This window comes from Heloderma suspectum, chromosome 6 (assembly GCF_057233095.1).
Source record: "Heloderma suspectum isolate Gila_16-S chromosome 6, 16-S_ref, whole genome shotgun sequence".
Taxonomy (NCBI): domain Eukaryota; kingdom Metazoa; phylum Chordata; class Lepidosauria; order Squamata; family Helodermatidae; genus Heloderma; species Heloderma suspectum.
The window spans coordinates 54328966-54345240 of NC_139463.1; the positions used below are offsets into that span (position 1 = coordinate 54328966).

The following is a 16275-nucleotide window of genomic DNA, read 5'->3' on the forward strand; positions in this document are numbered from 1 at the left end:
AGAGTCTCCTTGAAGGCTGCAGTTGGGGCTGTTGAGTGTGGGGAAGGGCTTCCCTTGGGGTAAGGTTGCAGCCTGGCTGGGAATGGCGCTTGGGCTGAGTTTTGGGGAGAAGGCATATACTGTGGAGAACTGTGGGTATGGAGGGCCAAACTGGGGTCGCGCAGTGAAGAGAAACCTAGGGGTATCCCCCTCAGAGTGCCCAGCGTCCAATGAGTTACTCTACAAGTAACTTTTCCTAAACATGGTATGATTTAAGCCACTAAATCGCAATAGTGCATTATCGACCTTTCCCGGGAACACAGCCATAACATAAACTGAACAGAGCGCATAGCTTTAACTATTGCAAGTGCAACATCGCTTTCCCGATAGACAGCAATGATCCTTACTTAGTAGATGACTGGGATAATGCATTACATGGAGAGGCGTTCCCGCGTGAATGCATGAAGCCAGGTGCGCAAAGTTGCGCTATCTTGCTTTAGCACCCCTCCCCTGCCAGTCTTCCTGAGATAGAGCAACTTCTGCTGGTTGCTATAAAGCCAGTTTTGTCCCTCCTGTTTCCAACTCAAGCAGCCCTTTAGAAGTTGCTGAGTTGCTATGTCGTGTTTGGCGAAATTATATCTTTTGGAATAGATCTTGCATTCCTACTTCTGCTATGATGCCTACCCAAGTTTTCAGATTGCAGGTTGCATTTCCCTCTGGACAATATGCTGTTTGTCTTAGAGTATGTTACTTTAGCAACAACACAGAAAGTACACAGTGTTCCTTTAAGAATTTAAACCATAGATGCACCATAGCGACCCTATATTGCAGTGTAACCAGGAAGTCAGGGGTCTATGGCCTTCTCCCTTAGGTCCAGGGCAAGATAGCTCCAAGGCACCAGGCAGGCATACTGGCTTGGCCCAGAAGTACGCTGTCTCCTGCAGTTAATCCCTGACAGTGGATGGGTTTGTAGGCTGGTGCCTTCTTCCATGAGCTGTGGGAACTCTGGGTGCTGGCCAGGCGGCCCAGCCCACACCTCCGGAGATCCCAGGGTAAGTATCATAGAATCAAAGAATAGTAGGGTTGGAAGGGGCCTACAAGACCATCAAGTCCAACCCCCTGCTCAATGCAGGAATCTAACTCACAGCATCCTTGTCCAGCTTCATCTTGAATGCCTCCAGTGTGGGAGAGCCCACCACCTCCCTAGGTAATCAGTTCTATTGTTGTACTGCTCTAACAGTCAGGATGTTTTTCCTGATGTTCAGCCGGAATCTGGCTTCCTGTAACTTGAGCCCATTATTCTGTGTCCTGCACTTTGGGATGATTGAGAAGAGATCAATCTTCCTCTCTGTGACAACCTTTCAAAAACTTGAAGAGCGCTATTATATCTCTCCCCTCAGTCTTCTCTTCTCCAGGCTAAACATGCCCAGATCAGTCTTTCCTCGTAGGGCTTTGTTTCCAGTCCCCTGATAGCCTTCATTGCCCTCCCCTGAACCTTTTCCAGTTTGTCTGCATCCTTCTTAAAATGTGGTGCCCAGAACTGAACTGGGCCCTTATAATTGTTCTGAGTTTATTAAAATTGGCTTTCCAGGGTATGCGTTTGGCTACACTCGGCTTTTGCTTCCTTTAGAACCAAGAACTCAAGTATAACACGGTCATTTACCCCGGAGTTCCCATAACTGCTACTTTATCCACTACGTCATCTCTGTTGCTTAGGATCAAGTCAAGGATACCCAATCCTCTTACTTCTTTCCTCTACTTTCTATAGGAGGAAGTTATCCGCAACACAAGTCAGGAATTCCTTGGAGGGGCCATGTTTTGCAGAATTTGTCTCCTAACAATCAGGGAAATTGAAGCCCCCCATTACTGCTACATCATGCTTCCTTGAAGCATTGGCAATTTGCTTTTCAAAAGTTTCATCCTCGTCTTCTCCTTGATTGGGTGGCCAATAATAGACTCCAACCACCATGTTCCTTTTATTCTTTGCTCCATTTATTTTGATCCAGATGCTCTGGATGGGGCTACCAAGCTCATTCTCCTGTATTTATGTGCAAAGATACGTGTTTTTAACATATAGTGCAACTCCTCCTCCCTTTCCGTTCCTTCTGTTCTTTCTGAACAAGCTATATGCTTCAATTGCTGTATTCCAGTCATGAGAGTCATCCCACCAAGTTTCAGTTACACCTATCAAGCCATAATTTCCCTCTCGTAGTAAGAGTTCAAGTTGGTTCTGTTTGTTTCCCATACTCTGGGCGTTAGTGTATAGACATTGAAGACCATGTGCTTTATAGTCTGGCTTCCTACATGTTTTTGAAGACTATTATTGGGCATTGGGCACTATTAGAGCTGCTCTCTCCATTGTGGTGCATAAGCCTTCATCCACTGTTACTCCCAACTTTACGTCTTCCTCCCCCATAGGATTAAGTTTAAAGCCCTCCTGATGATGTCAGACTCCAACTCCTATCATCCCTAGCCAGCACTGAATGGCCAATGATCAAGGATGATGGAAACTGTAGTCCAACAACATCTTGAGAACCGTAGGTTCCCCACCCCTGCTCTAGGTGGCTATTACTCAGACTGTCTTCCCTCACAGGCTTACACTCCTCTGAAGAAAACCTAGAAGTTTCTCAGTGCTCAGGGAAGGATGAAAAAAGAAACAGTGGTTCAGGGATCATAAGGATCCAGTTGCAACTTGCATTTGGCTTAGAAAAAAATAGGATTCAGGGGGAAAATGTGATTGCATTTCTAAATATCATGAAGGTTGTTTCTGAAAAGAGGGAGACTGTCTCCTAACAATGAGAATTGTAGAGAGATGGAAAAAGGTTTTCTTTCCCCAGCAAATTGTGAGACCTCCTTTCCTGGGAGGGTTTCATGAAGGATCTGGAAGACCATCAATCAGTGATACTGTTGATGTCTTGGCCTCCAATGAGGTTGAGTTATATGTAACACAAAGTCCCTCTGGCTCAATGATTCTATGGATATGGTCCCCCAAAATGATGGTGAGTGATTGAAAAATCTCTTTTACCTCACAACTGAAGATGTATTTTATACTACCTGGATCAGCTCCTACTCTATGACATCATTAGATTGGAACCTCTCCATGCAACAGTTGAAATCAAGGTAGTGGGACAGAACTCAGTGTGGAGGAGGGCTGCACATCCATCTCCAGAGAGCCCATTCCACCAAACTCTCTTGGCCCCTCCTATCACCCTGCTTGGCATCAAATTTGAGACCTCATTCATGGTGCCAGAAGAAGATCAGAAATCCAAGAACCTCCCCCTACTACAGCCTTGTCTTTCCATTTGGAGTCTTCAGTTGTTACCAACAGCCTTATGAACCCCTGCCTCTCTTGGCAAGTGAGCGGTGGCAAGGATTAGCAAGGAAGGCATTTTGCTGTAAGTATTTTTGTTTGCCCCTGTTTAGGGGACTACCATTCTGGATGAAGGAGTAGTATCAGAAGTAGACAATGGCATCTGTTCTATCTCAAACTGGGACATGGAGGCATCCTTCACCTTTCCATTTGTGTTTTTAAAATGTCCATGTTTTTAAGGATTTCTCAGACATCATCACGAATGTGGAAGGAGTAAAATGTTCCGTTCCAGAAGAATGGAGACTCCGTTCAACAACAGTGGCAGGTAACTGATTTTTTGCCCACAGAAAACTTAGCCAATAGCTAAAATCTGTGGGTAGTTTACAAAAATTAAAACCCTAAAAATACAACATGATAACACAATGCAAAACCATTAACATACAAAAATATAAAAACAGTTTTAAACAATCAACAATAAAAATCCCAAGACCCATTAAAAAGCCTTATCATATACTGTCAAATGCCTGGGAGTAAGTCTTAACTTGGGGCTGAAAATATAACAATGTTGGCACCAGGCAGACCTCACTGGGCAGAGTGTTCCACAATCAGGGGGTACCACCGAGAAGACCCTCTCCCTTGTTGCCATTCTCCAAAACTCCTTTGGGGGCGACACTTGGAGGAAGGGCCTCAGATGATGATCGTAATGTACAGGTTCATACCAGATGAGGTGCTCCATATGACTTTATCTTGATTACTGTACAGTGAACCGATACCAGCAGTTGTACTTTAATCATGATTAAAACTTTCAACAATATTTGGGGGACCATATATAGTAAATTGTGAAATTTTTAGAATGTATTTTGAATTGGCAGTCCCTTCCTCACCCCTGCTCCCAACTGTATTTGTTTTTTCACTACAACAGTTGTTTACATTCATCAAATCTGTATTTCTTATATCTTTCAATAGAAGAAAACACTCAATACATGGTCAAAACCACTCAGTTTTTTCTTATTAGTTCTTGTACATGTTTCAGAGCTAATCCCTGCTCAGCACTGAAATAGGCCTCAAGCCAACTTTTTGGCTCAGACTGAGGTCAAAGTCTTTAACTTCCTCATGACCCATAAAGAAATAGAACTTCTGATGGGTGACATGTGTTAGCTAAAGCTGTAATGAAATGTGGTGTGAACTTAAAGTGTGTCATTTTTTTATATATGAATCTCAAATTTCAAAAAGTCCCATTTCCATTTAAAATTTGATTTTGAGGGTACACTCCAAAAGAAAAAAAAGTTTTGTTAATGTATGTTTAAGGCAGTGTTTTCCAAATGTCAGATAGGTGAGGCATAATTTTCTCCTGAATTAAATTTGGACGCATGTTTCACTTCACTTCTCTCATATACCCCAAAAGGTTTACTTTTACAGAGTGTATTAATAAGCACTGCCCACCTTCAGAGGAGCTCCACGCAGTGTGATTTAAGTTAGAATTTCTATTCAGACCATGCCGGCTCTGAGGGTGGTTAATTTTGCTGTGGTTCTCCACCAGGAGTTATCAAATGATGAAATCACACCTGTGTCAGAGACACAGCAGAAATTACTTGCCCCCTCCAGCGGAGTCTGATTGGTGGAAAATACACCCAGTGCAGTGACCCATGCAGAGAGGCAACAGGCAGCATCCTACAGGGGTGGTTAAATCTGCTGCATCTGCATCTGCAATCATATCCAATGCAGATAAGAGGAAGAACTACCCACCCCCCAGTGGAGTCTGTCTGAAGGGAAGCAATGTCAGTAATGAGATGCAGCAGCTTGACATGGTACACATTTATCTATGTCTGTGACTTGACTTATTTTTTCTTCCTTCACAGCAAGTCCCAAGACCCAAACGAGCAGGGTGAAGACAATAGCAAATCCCAAGATCTAAATGAGCAGACAGAGGAGAGCAAATCCCAGTCCGTGGAGGGCAAATTCCCAGACCTAAATGAGCAGGGTGAAGACGACAGCAAATCCCAAGATCTAAATGAGCAGACAGAGGAGAGCAAATCCCAGTCCGAGCAGGGCAAATCCCCAGACCTAAATGAGCAGAGTGAAGATGGGATCGAGACCCTCCTGGAGACACCAGAGCAGCAACCCCAGGAAGGGAAGGAGCGCTCCCCGACACACATCTCTAGTTCATGGGAAAAGAACACAACAGACTGGAAGGACGATCTGTCAGGCTTTCTTGCTACTGAGCCAAATCCATCCACTCACTTCTCCTCACTCAGCTTAGACAAGTAAGAAAGCAACTGTAGAGCAGAAAGCCCAGGACTTCCCTTCCCCCTTTGGGCGAAGAGCTGTGTCCTTCCCAATGGCCTCCAGTTATATAGCCATTAAACTTTTCCTGGCCTTTTCACAGTCCCGTGTCCTTAGCTCTTCAGTCACTAAACTCTTAGGCTGAAGAGAATTTCTGCCCAACATGGCATGTGTCTCATGGTCCTTGAAAACTCCAGTTGTGGTATTGTTGTCTGTTATGTTAGGGCTTATTTAATTTTTCCCTCCCTCACAGCAAGATCCAAGACCTAGAGGAGACAGAGTGGATGGAATCACAGCCAGAGACACCAGAGCTGCAGTCCACATCTGAGGAGGAGCTTCCCTGCTCCTTGTGGAGAAAGACCAGGGTAGAATGGAAGGGGGACCAGCCCAGCTGTCCTGCCGCAGAGCGCAAGCCGTCCTTCCACAGCTGTTGCTGCTGCAGCGCAACTGAGTGAGTTGAGACAGCCTGTTGTGGCCGAGGGCAGCCTGCACCATCCATCTGAGCCTCTTCTAGCTCCCTCCCTTCACTGCTTTGCACCATGTTGTAGTGCTTCTCAGGTGCCCTTAACAGTGAGAAGCCCCACATTGGTTGTGTTAACTTTATGAAGCCATTTAGTCTTTCACTGACACATGTTAAAGTCTTGCCACTTTCTTAATACGCTCCCACCTTCTCCCATGGTGAACTGCGGTGGCTTTCTGCCAAATACAGCACGTCCCTCCTGGTGATTGGGAGACCTGCGAGGCCTTTTCCCAGCAGGGTCAGATGCTTGGTTGACGCAGCTGTGTCTGCTCTGGGACTTGCCTCAGAGAAAGCGAAATCCAGGGAACCCACGAGAGACCAGTCCCCACTGTGTTACCCTTTCCTCATTTCTTGCTTCCCACAGGCAATTGATCAAGCACAGCCCGGTGCACCTTGCAAAGGCCCCATTTCGGAGAGGCATCATTCAGAAACACCACGCATCAAAGTTCAAGAGACGTGAGGTGAGAGTAGCACCTTTGGAGGCATTCAGGCTTGGGAATTGATCCTCCAGGGCAGTGGTTTTAAAACTGTGGAATTCCTTAGAAAAGCAACAAGGGTTCCTCCATGAGAAGACCAGTAATAGTGGACAGGAATCTCTGAAAGACAGTTGCCCACCATTACAACTGATCTTCTGCTGAAATGTGCAGCCACAGGGGAGTGTTAGGTGTTCTAGGTCACACCTTCAGCTCCAGCCAAACAGCAGTGGCCAACACTCCTGGCCACTGCCCTATTTGAATGGCATGCGTGCCCTGTTACACGCCCCCAGAACCCTTGGCAGTGCCCAGTCATTCCTTTGTAGACAAATCCATATGGAACAATCTCCTGGCAGTGAGGTAGACCCACCACAGCCCATTTTGCTGTGGCACAGAGGCTGGGTGGTCCCAGGACTGATGCTGATTTGCTTGTTTTTCTTAGCTGCCTTTCTGGCATAAATAATCTGCAAAGTACCATACAACATTTAAAGGAAAATTGAATCGGTATGAATAATATAATGCTAAAAGCACTTCACAAAAGCTTAGAGGGGGAAGAGCAGAGAACTCCTTATCAGGGATATCGCCATTTGGGGGCCTCTGTCTCTGTTCAATTACTGTCTCTTATTCTGCTGCTCCATTGTGGTTGTGTAGTCAGGGCAGGAGGAGGTGAGGAGGCTGTGATCTTTCCTGTGGTTGTTGGGTCAATGGGTGATCTTTCAATTTATATCACATCGAAAGTCAGTGTGACATTATGGAATTGGGGTTTATTTATTTGGCTCATTCATTCATTCATTCATCCTACTTTTATACCACTTAATGTCCCAAGATCCCTAAGTGGTTCACTAGCTATATCTATATGTATATCTATACATCAGTACAAAACCAATATAAACACTGGCCAGGTTTGCACAAACAGCAGGGGAAACTACACAGTATGGGTTGTTGCTTCCCCGCCCCTGCACATGCTGCTCGTGCGCCTGGCATTTCCTTAATTGCCTGCATGCATCGCACATTGCCGTGTCCTCCAAACCTGGCACGTGGTGCAGTGGGGGTGGCTTCTAACCCACCCCACAACTCCTACTACAAGCCATGGGTTGTGGGGAAGGTTAGAAGCCACCCCTGCCATGGGCCTGGATTATACGGCAACCTGCAACACGGTGCGGGTAATTAAGCAAATGGCAGGCATGTGCAGGTTTGGGGAAAACAACCCATACTGCGTAGTTTCCCCTGCTGATTGTGCGAACTCGGCCACAGTGAAAGAATAAAAACAACGAATACTTAAAAACATGACAGCAAGAAAATAATAAAATGGAGCCATGTCATAATCTATTGCAAGTCAGGGAACGCCTGTGTAAACAAATTTGTCTTTAAGAGGCATTTAAAGCTTGACACACTTTCTGCCTTTTGAACAACACGTGGGTGTTCCAGAGGATGGGTGCCACCACGGAGAAGGCCTGCTGACATGCTGTTACTTGGTGAGGAGCATATAAGGCCTCCTTGGAAGATCACAGGGGCTGACTAGGTGTAGTGTCAGGAGCGCCTTGGCGGCCTCTCTCAGTAGATTCCAATAGCCAACTCAAGACACAGCCGAAAGGATTTCTTTTCAAAGCTTTAATCCTTTTACAACTTAATGACTCTTTCAGATGCTAATCACCAGCGACTAAAGCAAGGAACAGCAGAGTGGCCTAAGCTTCAAGTAGGCAGTTGATCCCCATTTGAAAGAAAGTCACTTGAAGACCCAGAACTTATGGGCTAGGGAGAGATCCTCCCTCTTTCCCTTGGGTCCATGGGAGGCAGCTGTTGCTTGCGCGCCAAACGGGCGCTACGCCTCCTTTCCGCGCCCTCCATCGCTCATCCCTCTTTGCGTCTGCATCGAGCATCTAAGAAGCCCCCCTCCCGCACTCCCTCACTGCCAGGGTCACTATCTATCTTAGGAATGCTGGCAGGAGGAATCTCTGCCTGGTGCTGAGCCTGTGAGGGATGAGCTGGCCCCTCTCCCACGGATTGCTGTTCCTCCTCAGAATCTGAACTGCTCTGAGGCTCTCTGGGCTCAGTTTCCACCCTGACATGTAGATAGGGAAAGGGAGGCAGCTAGGGATCCTGGTCCTGAGTTGTTTAGGGCTTTGTATACCAAAAAAACAACAACCTTGAATATGGCTCGGCAGCTAATAGGCAGTCGGTGCAGTTGTTAACACAGGTGTGATGTGTGTATAATTTGGTGCTCCACTGAGCATCCTAGCTGCTTCATTCTGCACTAGTTGCAACTTTCGAGCCCCACATAGAGGACATTACTAATTGTGAGGTTACCAGCGCACAGCGGCCAGGCTGCCCTTATCCAGGAATGGGCGTAGCTGGCACACCAACCAAAGTTGGCAATCGGTGCCCCAGGCCACAGAGGTCACCTGAGCCTCCAGTGTCAAATCCAGCCCATAACTGCATTCAGGCACTTGTTCAGAATGTGCATGGCCTCTCCTGATTCAGATCTCACAGATAGAGCTGGGTGTCATCAGCAAACTGCTGACACCTTTCCCCAAATCTCCCAGTGACCATTCCCAATAGATTATTATAGATGTTAAACAACACCGGGGACAAAATAGTATGTATGTGCGAATGAATGTTTCCTTCTTCCCTGTCATGCCTACATCACACTCATGCCCTGTTTTGCCAATTGTTTCTCAATAGGCAATGGTTCTCTGTGGATATTCAGAGGCAAAAACACACCAATGGGTGAAGGAAAGAAGTTTATTTAGCTAAAATAGGCTAATGAAGCAGGAAAAAGCAAGACAGTAGATTCAAAGCGTAAAGCATGCATCCCTTCAGTCACTGGGAACCCTGTACTCTTAGCAGAGATCAGCAAATCAGATAAGAGCAGCGGCAAATGGTTCCAGTGGCCTGATCCATAACACCAGTCTTGGCCTTCGGTGAGGTTCTGAACTGGGAGGGTCCCAGGGAATTATATGCTATGCCCTTAACGCCTCCCATTCCCATTACTTCATACGTTCTTGTAGACTGGAAAACCACCAGTCTCAACAATTAGCAGACAGGCAGCCCGCCCCACACAGATAGCTCCCTTCTCCACTCTCGGCTGGCCTTGACATCTTGCCAAAGTCTTTATCTGCCAGCTTGAGCACAGCGTCAACAGCTTTCTCCCTGCTAGCATAGCTACCCCCCCCCCACCCATATCCGCTCACCAAACAGGCACAACAACATTCAAGACATGGGCAAGGGAACTGGCGCACCAAAAACTCCTTGAAACACAATGGCCTTCCACGTTTCCGCTACACGCCTCCATCTTGTTTTGACACCTCCACCAGTGAGGTTGTGCTGCCCACGAAGTTGCGCCGGTCTTGGCTCTGCACCCCCATTGACTTCACCTGGATGAAAAGTGGGCTAGAGCTGAGCCTTCTCCACAGATCTGCAGGATTGGAGAGCTATGCATATGTGAAGGGAGGAAGATGGTGCTTTCCATCCTTTCCTGCCCAAACTTCCAGGCTGTACACCTGAACACATCTTCTGTGCTTGCTGTCCCCCATGCTAGATCTCACCACCCTCCGACAGGTTGCTGAAGCAGAGACCTCCTGTGGGCAGAAAGAGGAAGAAAGAGTACGAAGCATTTGCCAAGAATCAACCACACAGGACTACCTCATCTGGCTCAGCCAAAGGAAGCAGCAGGTATTTGGGCAGGTTTGAATATTTGATACAATACTACAGACATCTCAGAAAAAGAGACCCTTTTGGCCTGACCACTAGAGATCTTTGCCTGTCTCAGAACTTGCAGCCTCTGGCACTTAAAAAACGGTTCTAGGACTGAGCCACAGTGAGGTTTGGCTTCAGGCTGATTTGCACAATGTAGACATCATGCAGATCCTTGGGGATGGCTTCTGCTTTGTTACCTAACCCTGTGTAATGCCCCTTCTGTATGGTGAAGTGCTGACCGCTGCATTATTCTAACTCCCAGTGCACGAGTCTCCATGCCAGCACTGCTACTTCCAGAGAGGCAGCCAACATGGAAACTTCCTGCACCAGCATCAGAATGATGTGACACCAGTGTTATATGGTGTGCTCCAGAATGAATAACCAGCAGACCAGGGACTGTTAATCACAGGTGCTGGAAGTGTTTTGTAATGTCTGAATAATGGCAAAGCAGTCATGGCGGGAATGCAGTTTTAAACAGAGAAATGGGAGGGTAGGAAGGGGGCTGCTTAAATCTTCCCCCACCAGCTGTTTGCCCCCCGGCAATGCCCCCAACCACTTTCCCCAAATGATGGGACCAGACATGTATTTGCTACATCATGGGTAAAAGAGGGAGATGGATTGCAGGGGGAAAGCAGCAGGCAGGGGAAGAGTTAACCACCAGTTCTTCACTGCAAATTGTCACATCACCACTTCACAACTATTAAGTAGTTACCTGGGTTACCAGACCCAGGTATGCTGTCAAGCATCTAATTCAGCTCCATGAATCCCAACCAGCTAGAAAGCCAGGAGGTATATGGATCTGTGTTTCATATCAGCTTGTAATTTTACAATATAAACTTGACCTATTGTTGCTTGCTGACATGACATTAGAATGACATAAGCTGCAGCTAACTGCAAGTCAATTAAAATGAAGTGGGCGGGATCTTCATGACAACAGAATGAGATATGCATTGGAGTGTTATCCAGATTTCCATGGAATCAGTATTGGTCTGTCAGGGACACACAAAGCAAGAAAAGCCGAGTGCACTATACCTTAAAAATCTGCTTTTCATGGGTCACACAGCACTTGAAATCAACATACTTCTGGGTTGGCTGGGGGGAGTAGGACTGAACATCATAGACCCAGGAGGTGCGCTCAACCAATGAGAGAGGCTTATTTCCCACCCCTGTCCAGGCTCCCCCAGCTACCATGTTATTATCCTCGACAGCACCTGAAGGCTCCCCATGAGAGCACCCCCCCACCACAACTTCTCCCCATTCCAGCCAATAGTCAGGGAGTTAGAGTTCCCACCCCCTTTCTCCTTTTCTGGCCACTTCTCCCTGCTCACAGTGACAAGTTTCTCTGCTGTCAATGACAGCCTCCTATGATCCCAATACTGTGGTAGATCACTACTGTGATGAAGCACTAATGCACATTTGTTTAATCCCAAAGGAAAGAGTAAACACTTCCTGTTTGCAATTCTGAAAATGCACATATCCAAAAAGGTGCAAATGTGCAAAGCAAAAAAAAAATCTTAAAGGAACAGAGGTAACTGTGGAATAGGGGAAAATGGGGGGGGGGAGTAGGGGGGACAAAATGTTCACTTTTCCATGGAAAAGCAGAACTGCACAATCCTCCACTACAGCATTTGGGGGCTCCCCATGAGGGGTCTTCACCTGTGCAATTTCACTCCATTCCAGCAATCACTCAGGGAGTGATTGCTCACACCCGCTTTTCCCCTTTATGTTCCCACCCCCTTTCTTCTGTTCTGGCCACTTCTTCCTGAAAAAGCAAAGTCTTCAGTACATGACAGCATCCCTTCAGGAAGAATTGCACTGACAGGCTTCCCTGCTGGGGATGGCAATCTCCCCTCAAGCCTCAGAGAAGCAAAGTTACACAAGTATCAGGGATGCGCCAAAATTACACAAGCATCAGAGAAGTGCATAATCACGGCTCTCAATGGGGCTGGGCTGGGAAGCGGAAGCTAGTTACTCCCACTGGTGAAAAGGAAATACAGAGTGATTCTGAAGTCAGGGAAGAGCACTCTAGCGCTTTGATGATTTGGAAAGGTAGTTATCTAGGTTACCAAGGGCGGGGCCAGGTGAAAGACACAACCCCTTAGGAATGCCCCTATCATACCAAATTTAAAGCAGAGGGATGGGCACACAGCAGCTGAACTGCAGGGGAGCTGAATTGAAGAAAAACAACAGAGTAAAAGTATTCTGGAAAAATGCGACTTCTTGTTGTTCAGTCGTTCAGTCATGTCCGACTCTTCGTGACCCCATGGACCATAGCACGCCAGGCCTTCCTGTCCTGCGCTCTCTCCCGGAGCGTGCTCAAGTCCATATTCATTGCATCAGTGATGGTATCTAGCCATCTCATCCTCTGCTGTCCCCTTCTCTTTTTGCCTTCAGTCTTTTCCAGCATCAGGGTCTTTTCCAGAGAGTTTTCTCTTCGCATTAGGTAGCCAAAATATTTGAGCTTCAGCTTCAGTATCTGTCCTTCCAATGAGCAGTCAGGGTTGATTTCCTGTAGGATTGACTGATTTGACCTCCTTGCAGTCCAGGGGACTCATAAGAGTCTTCTCCAGCACCACAGTTCGAAAGCATCAATTCTTTGGCGCTCAGCCTTCCTTATAGTCCAGCTCTCACAGCCATACATTACTACTGGGAAAACCATAGCTTTGATTATGCGGACCTTTGTCGGCAAGGTGATGTCTCTGCTTCTTACTATGCTGTCTAGGTTTGCCATAGCTTTCCTCCCAAGGAGCAAGCATCCTTTAATTTCATAGCTACAGTCACCATCTGTGGTGATCTTGGAGCCCAAGAAAATAAAATCTCTCACAGCTTCCATTTCTTCCCCTTCTATATGCCAGGAAGTGATGGGGCCAGATGCCATGATCTTCATTTTTTTAATGTTGAGTTTCAAACTAGCTTTTGCACTCTCCTCTTTCACCCTCAACAAGAGGCTCTTTAGATCCTCTTCACTTTCTGCCATTAGGGTGGTATCGTCTGTGTATCTGAGGTTGTTGATAATTCTCCCGGCAATCTTAATTCATATCTGTGATTCATCCAACCCGGCGTTTCTCATGATGTACTCTGCATATAAGTTAAATAAGCAGGGTGACAATATGCAGCCTTGTCATACTCCTTTCCCAATTTTGAACCAATCGGTTGTTCCATGTCCAGTTCTTACTGTTGCTTCTTGACCCGCATACAGGTTTCTCAGGAGACAGGTAAGGTGGTCTGGTACTCCCATCTCTTTAAGAATTTGCCAGAGTTTGTTGTGATCCACACAATCAAAGGCTTTAGTGTAGTCACTGAAGCAGAAATAGACGTTTTTCTGGAATTCTCTTGCTTTCTCCATGATCCAGCGAATGTTGGCGATTTGATCTCTAGTTCCTCTGCCTCTTCGGAACCCAGCTTGTACTTCCAGTAGTTCTCGGTTCGCATACTGCTGAAGCCTAGCTTGTAGGATTTTGAGCATAACCTTGCTGGCATGTGAAATGAGCGCAATTGTGCGGTAGTTTGAACACTGTTTGGCATTGCCCTTCTTTGGAATTGGAATGTAAACTGACCTTTTCCAGTCTTGTGGCCACTCTTGAGTGTTCCAAATTTGTTGGCATATTGAGTGCAGCACTTTAACAGCATCATCTTTTCGGATTTTAAATAGCTGAGCTGGAATACTGTAATCTCCACTAGCTTTGTTGTTAGTAATGCTTCCTAAGGCCCACTTGACTTCACTCTCTAGGATGACCGGCTCAAGTTCAGTGACCGCACTATCATGGCTATCAGAGGCATTAAGATCTTTCCTGTATAGTTCTTCTGTGTATTCTTGCCACCTCTTCTTAATCTCATCTGCTTCTGTTAGGTCCCTGCCTTCTTTGTCCTTTATCATGCCTGTCTTTGCACAAAACGTCCCCTTGATATCTCCAATTTTCTTGAAGAGATCTCTAGTCTTTCCCATTCTGTTGTTTTCCTTGATTTCTTTGCATTGTTCATTTAAGAAGGCCTTCTTGTCTCTCCTTGCTATTCTCTGGAACTCTGCATTCAGTTGGATATATCTTCCCCTTTCTCCCTTGCTTTTCGCTTCCCTTCTTTCCTCAGCTACTTGTAAGGCCTCCTCAGACAGCCACTTTGCTTTCTTGCATTTCTTTTTCTTTGGGATGGATTTCGTTGCTGCCTCCTGAACAATGTTACGGACCTCCGTCCATAGTTCCTCAGGCACTCTGTCTATCAGGTCTAATCCCTTAAATCTATTCGTCACCTCCACTGTATATTCATAAGGGATATGATTTAAGTCATACCTGAATGGTTTAGTGGTTTTCCCTACGTTCTTCAATTTCAGCTGAAATTTTGCAACAAGAAGCTCATGATCTGAGCCACAGTCAGCTCCAGGTCTTGTTTTGACTGACTGTATAGAGTTTCTCCATCTTTGGCTGCAAAGTACATAATCAATCTGATTTCGATATTGACCATCTGGTGATGTCCATGTGTAGAGTCGCCTCTTGTGCTGTTGGAAAAGAGTGTTTGCTATGATCAGCGTGTTCTCTTGGCAAAACTCTAGTAGCATTTGTCCTGCTTCATTTTGTACACCAAGGCCATGCCTGCCTCTTATCCTGGTGATTTCTTGACTTCCTACTTTAGCATTCCAATCCCCTATGATGAAGAGGACATCTTTTTTTGGTGTTAGTTCTAGAAGGTGTTGTAGGTCTTCATAGAACCGATCAACCTCAGCTTCTTCGGCCTCAGTGGTTGGGGCATAGACTTGAATTACCAGGGTGGCTGCAGATTGGCTATGATGTCATGTGCTGCAAAGGACCTCGAAACAGTCCCAGTCCACAGCAAATCACCCATGAAGACAGGCCCCTGGATGTATAGGAGTTGAGGAATCTGGATTGAGTCACTGGATTTTAGGGATGGACGAAAGCCCCTTACCTGATCCCGACGCTTGCTTCGCGGTGGGGGGGAGGCGCTACCGAAATTCTGGCCAGGGGGGAGGCGCCCCGTCCCTCCCCGCCGAAATTCTGGCCCAGGGGGAGGCACCCCGTCCCTCCCCGCCGAAATTCTGGCCGGGGGGGAGGCGCCCCATCCCTCCAGCCACGAAAGCCGTAGCTGCCACCATTTGCGTCCCTGCAGTCAGCCGTGATAGGCTACATAAATGTTTACATAGCCTATCACGGCTGTCTTTTTTTTTTAAAAAAAAAGCGCGTATGCAAATGGTGCGTTCCTTATTTTGGCACGTGTAGTCTACGTAAACATTTACGTAGACTACAGCGAAAATAAGGGCAACACTATTTGCATTCCCCTTATTTCCGCCGTAGTCTACGTAAATGTTTATGTAGACTACACATGCCAAAATAAGGAATGCAAATGGAGGCGCCCATGGGTGCCGCCATTTGCGTACGCGCTTTTTTTTTTTTTCAAAGTCAGCCGTGATAGGCTACGTAAAGATTTACGTAGCCTATCATGGTGTTTTTTTAAAATCTAGCCGTGATAGGCTACGTAAATCTTTACGTAGCCTATCACGTTTGTTTGTTTGTTTTACTTGGAAATGGCGGCGGCGGCAGCAGCCGGTCGGAAGACCGGCCGCCGCCACACCGCCACCAGAGCCGCTGCTGGAGCTGCTGCCGCCAGGGACATTCGAGCAAGGTAAGTCCCGTCCCGAGGGGGGGGCAGGGGGGGCAGACCGTTTCTCCACCAATTTCGGGCGGCCGAATGCGCTGGCATTCGGCCTCCCTGAGATTCATGGAGAAATTCTCTGACATCCCTACTGGATTTGCACAAACAGTTGCAAGCATGCACCAGATAAATACGCATCGTTATACATTTTATCACCTATAGATCAAAAGGTTGTATGGAAACCTTTTTTGTGTGGTTTTATTTTATTTTATTTTATTTATGTGAGTGTGTGTCTGTAAGAAATGCTAATAGTTACTCCATTTTCATCATTATTTTCTTAGATAAAAGCCGCCTTTGAACATTCAATGAACCTGTGGGGGAGAGGAGAGCAAAACCACAGCAACTGGCTCTGC

General features: G+C 46.5%; 1 protein-coding gene across 1 annotated transcript in view; it reads left to right on the top strand.

The window, feature by feature from the left end:
• Positions 1 to 848: 848 nt before the first annotated feature.
• Positions 849 to 16275, top strand: part of EFCAB13 (EF-hand calcium binding domain 13) — a 236485-nt gene continuing 221058 nt past the window's right edge. The window contains exons 1-6 of the mRNA XM_084808226.1: positions 849 to 1031; positions 3530 to 3614; positions 5149 to 5553; positions 5826 to 6023; positions 6457 to 6553; positions 10104 to 10237. Of these exons, the coding sequence (XP_084664352.1) occupies positions 3568 to 3614; positions 5149 to 5553; positions 5826 to 6023; positions 6457 to 6553; positions 10104 to 10237 (881 nt within the window). The 5' untranslated portion in view covers positions 849 to 1031; positions 3530 to 3567. The remainder of the gene's footprint in view (positions 1032 to 3529; positions 3615 to 5148; positions 5554 to 5825; positions 6024 to 6456; positions 6554 to 10103; positions 10238 to 16275) is intronic.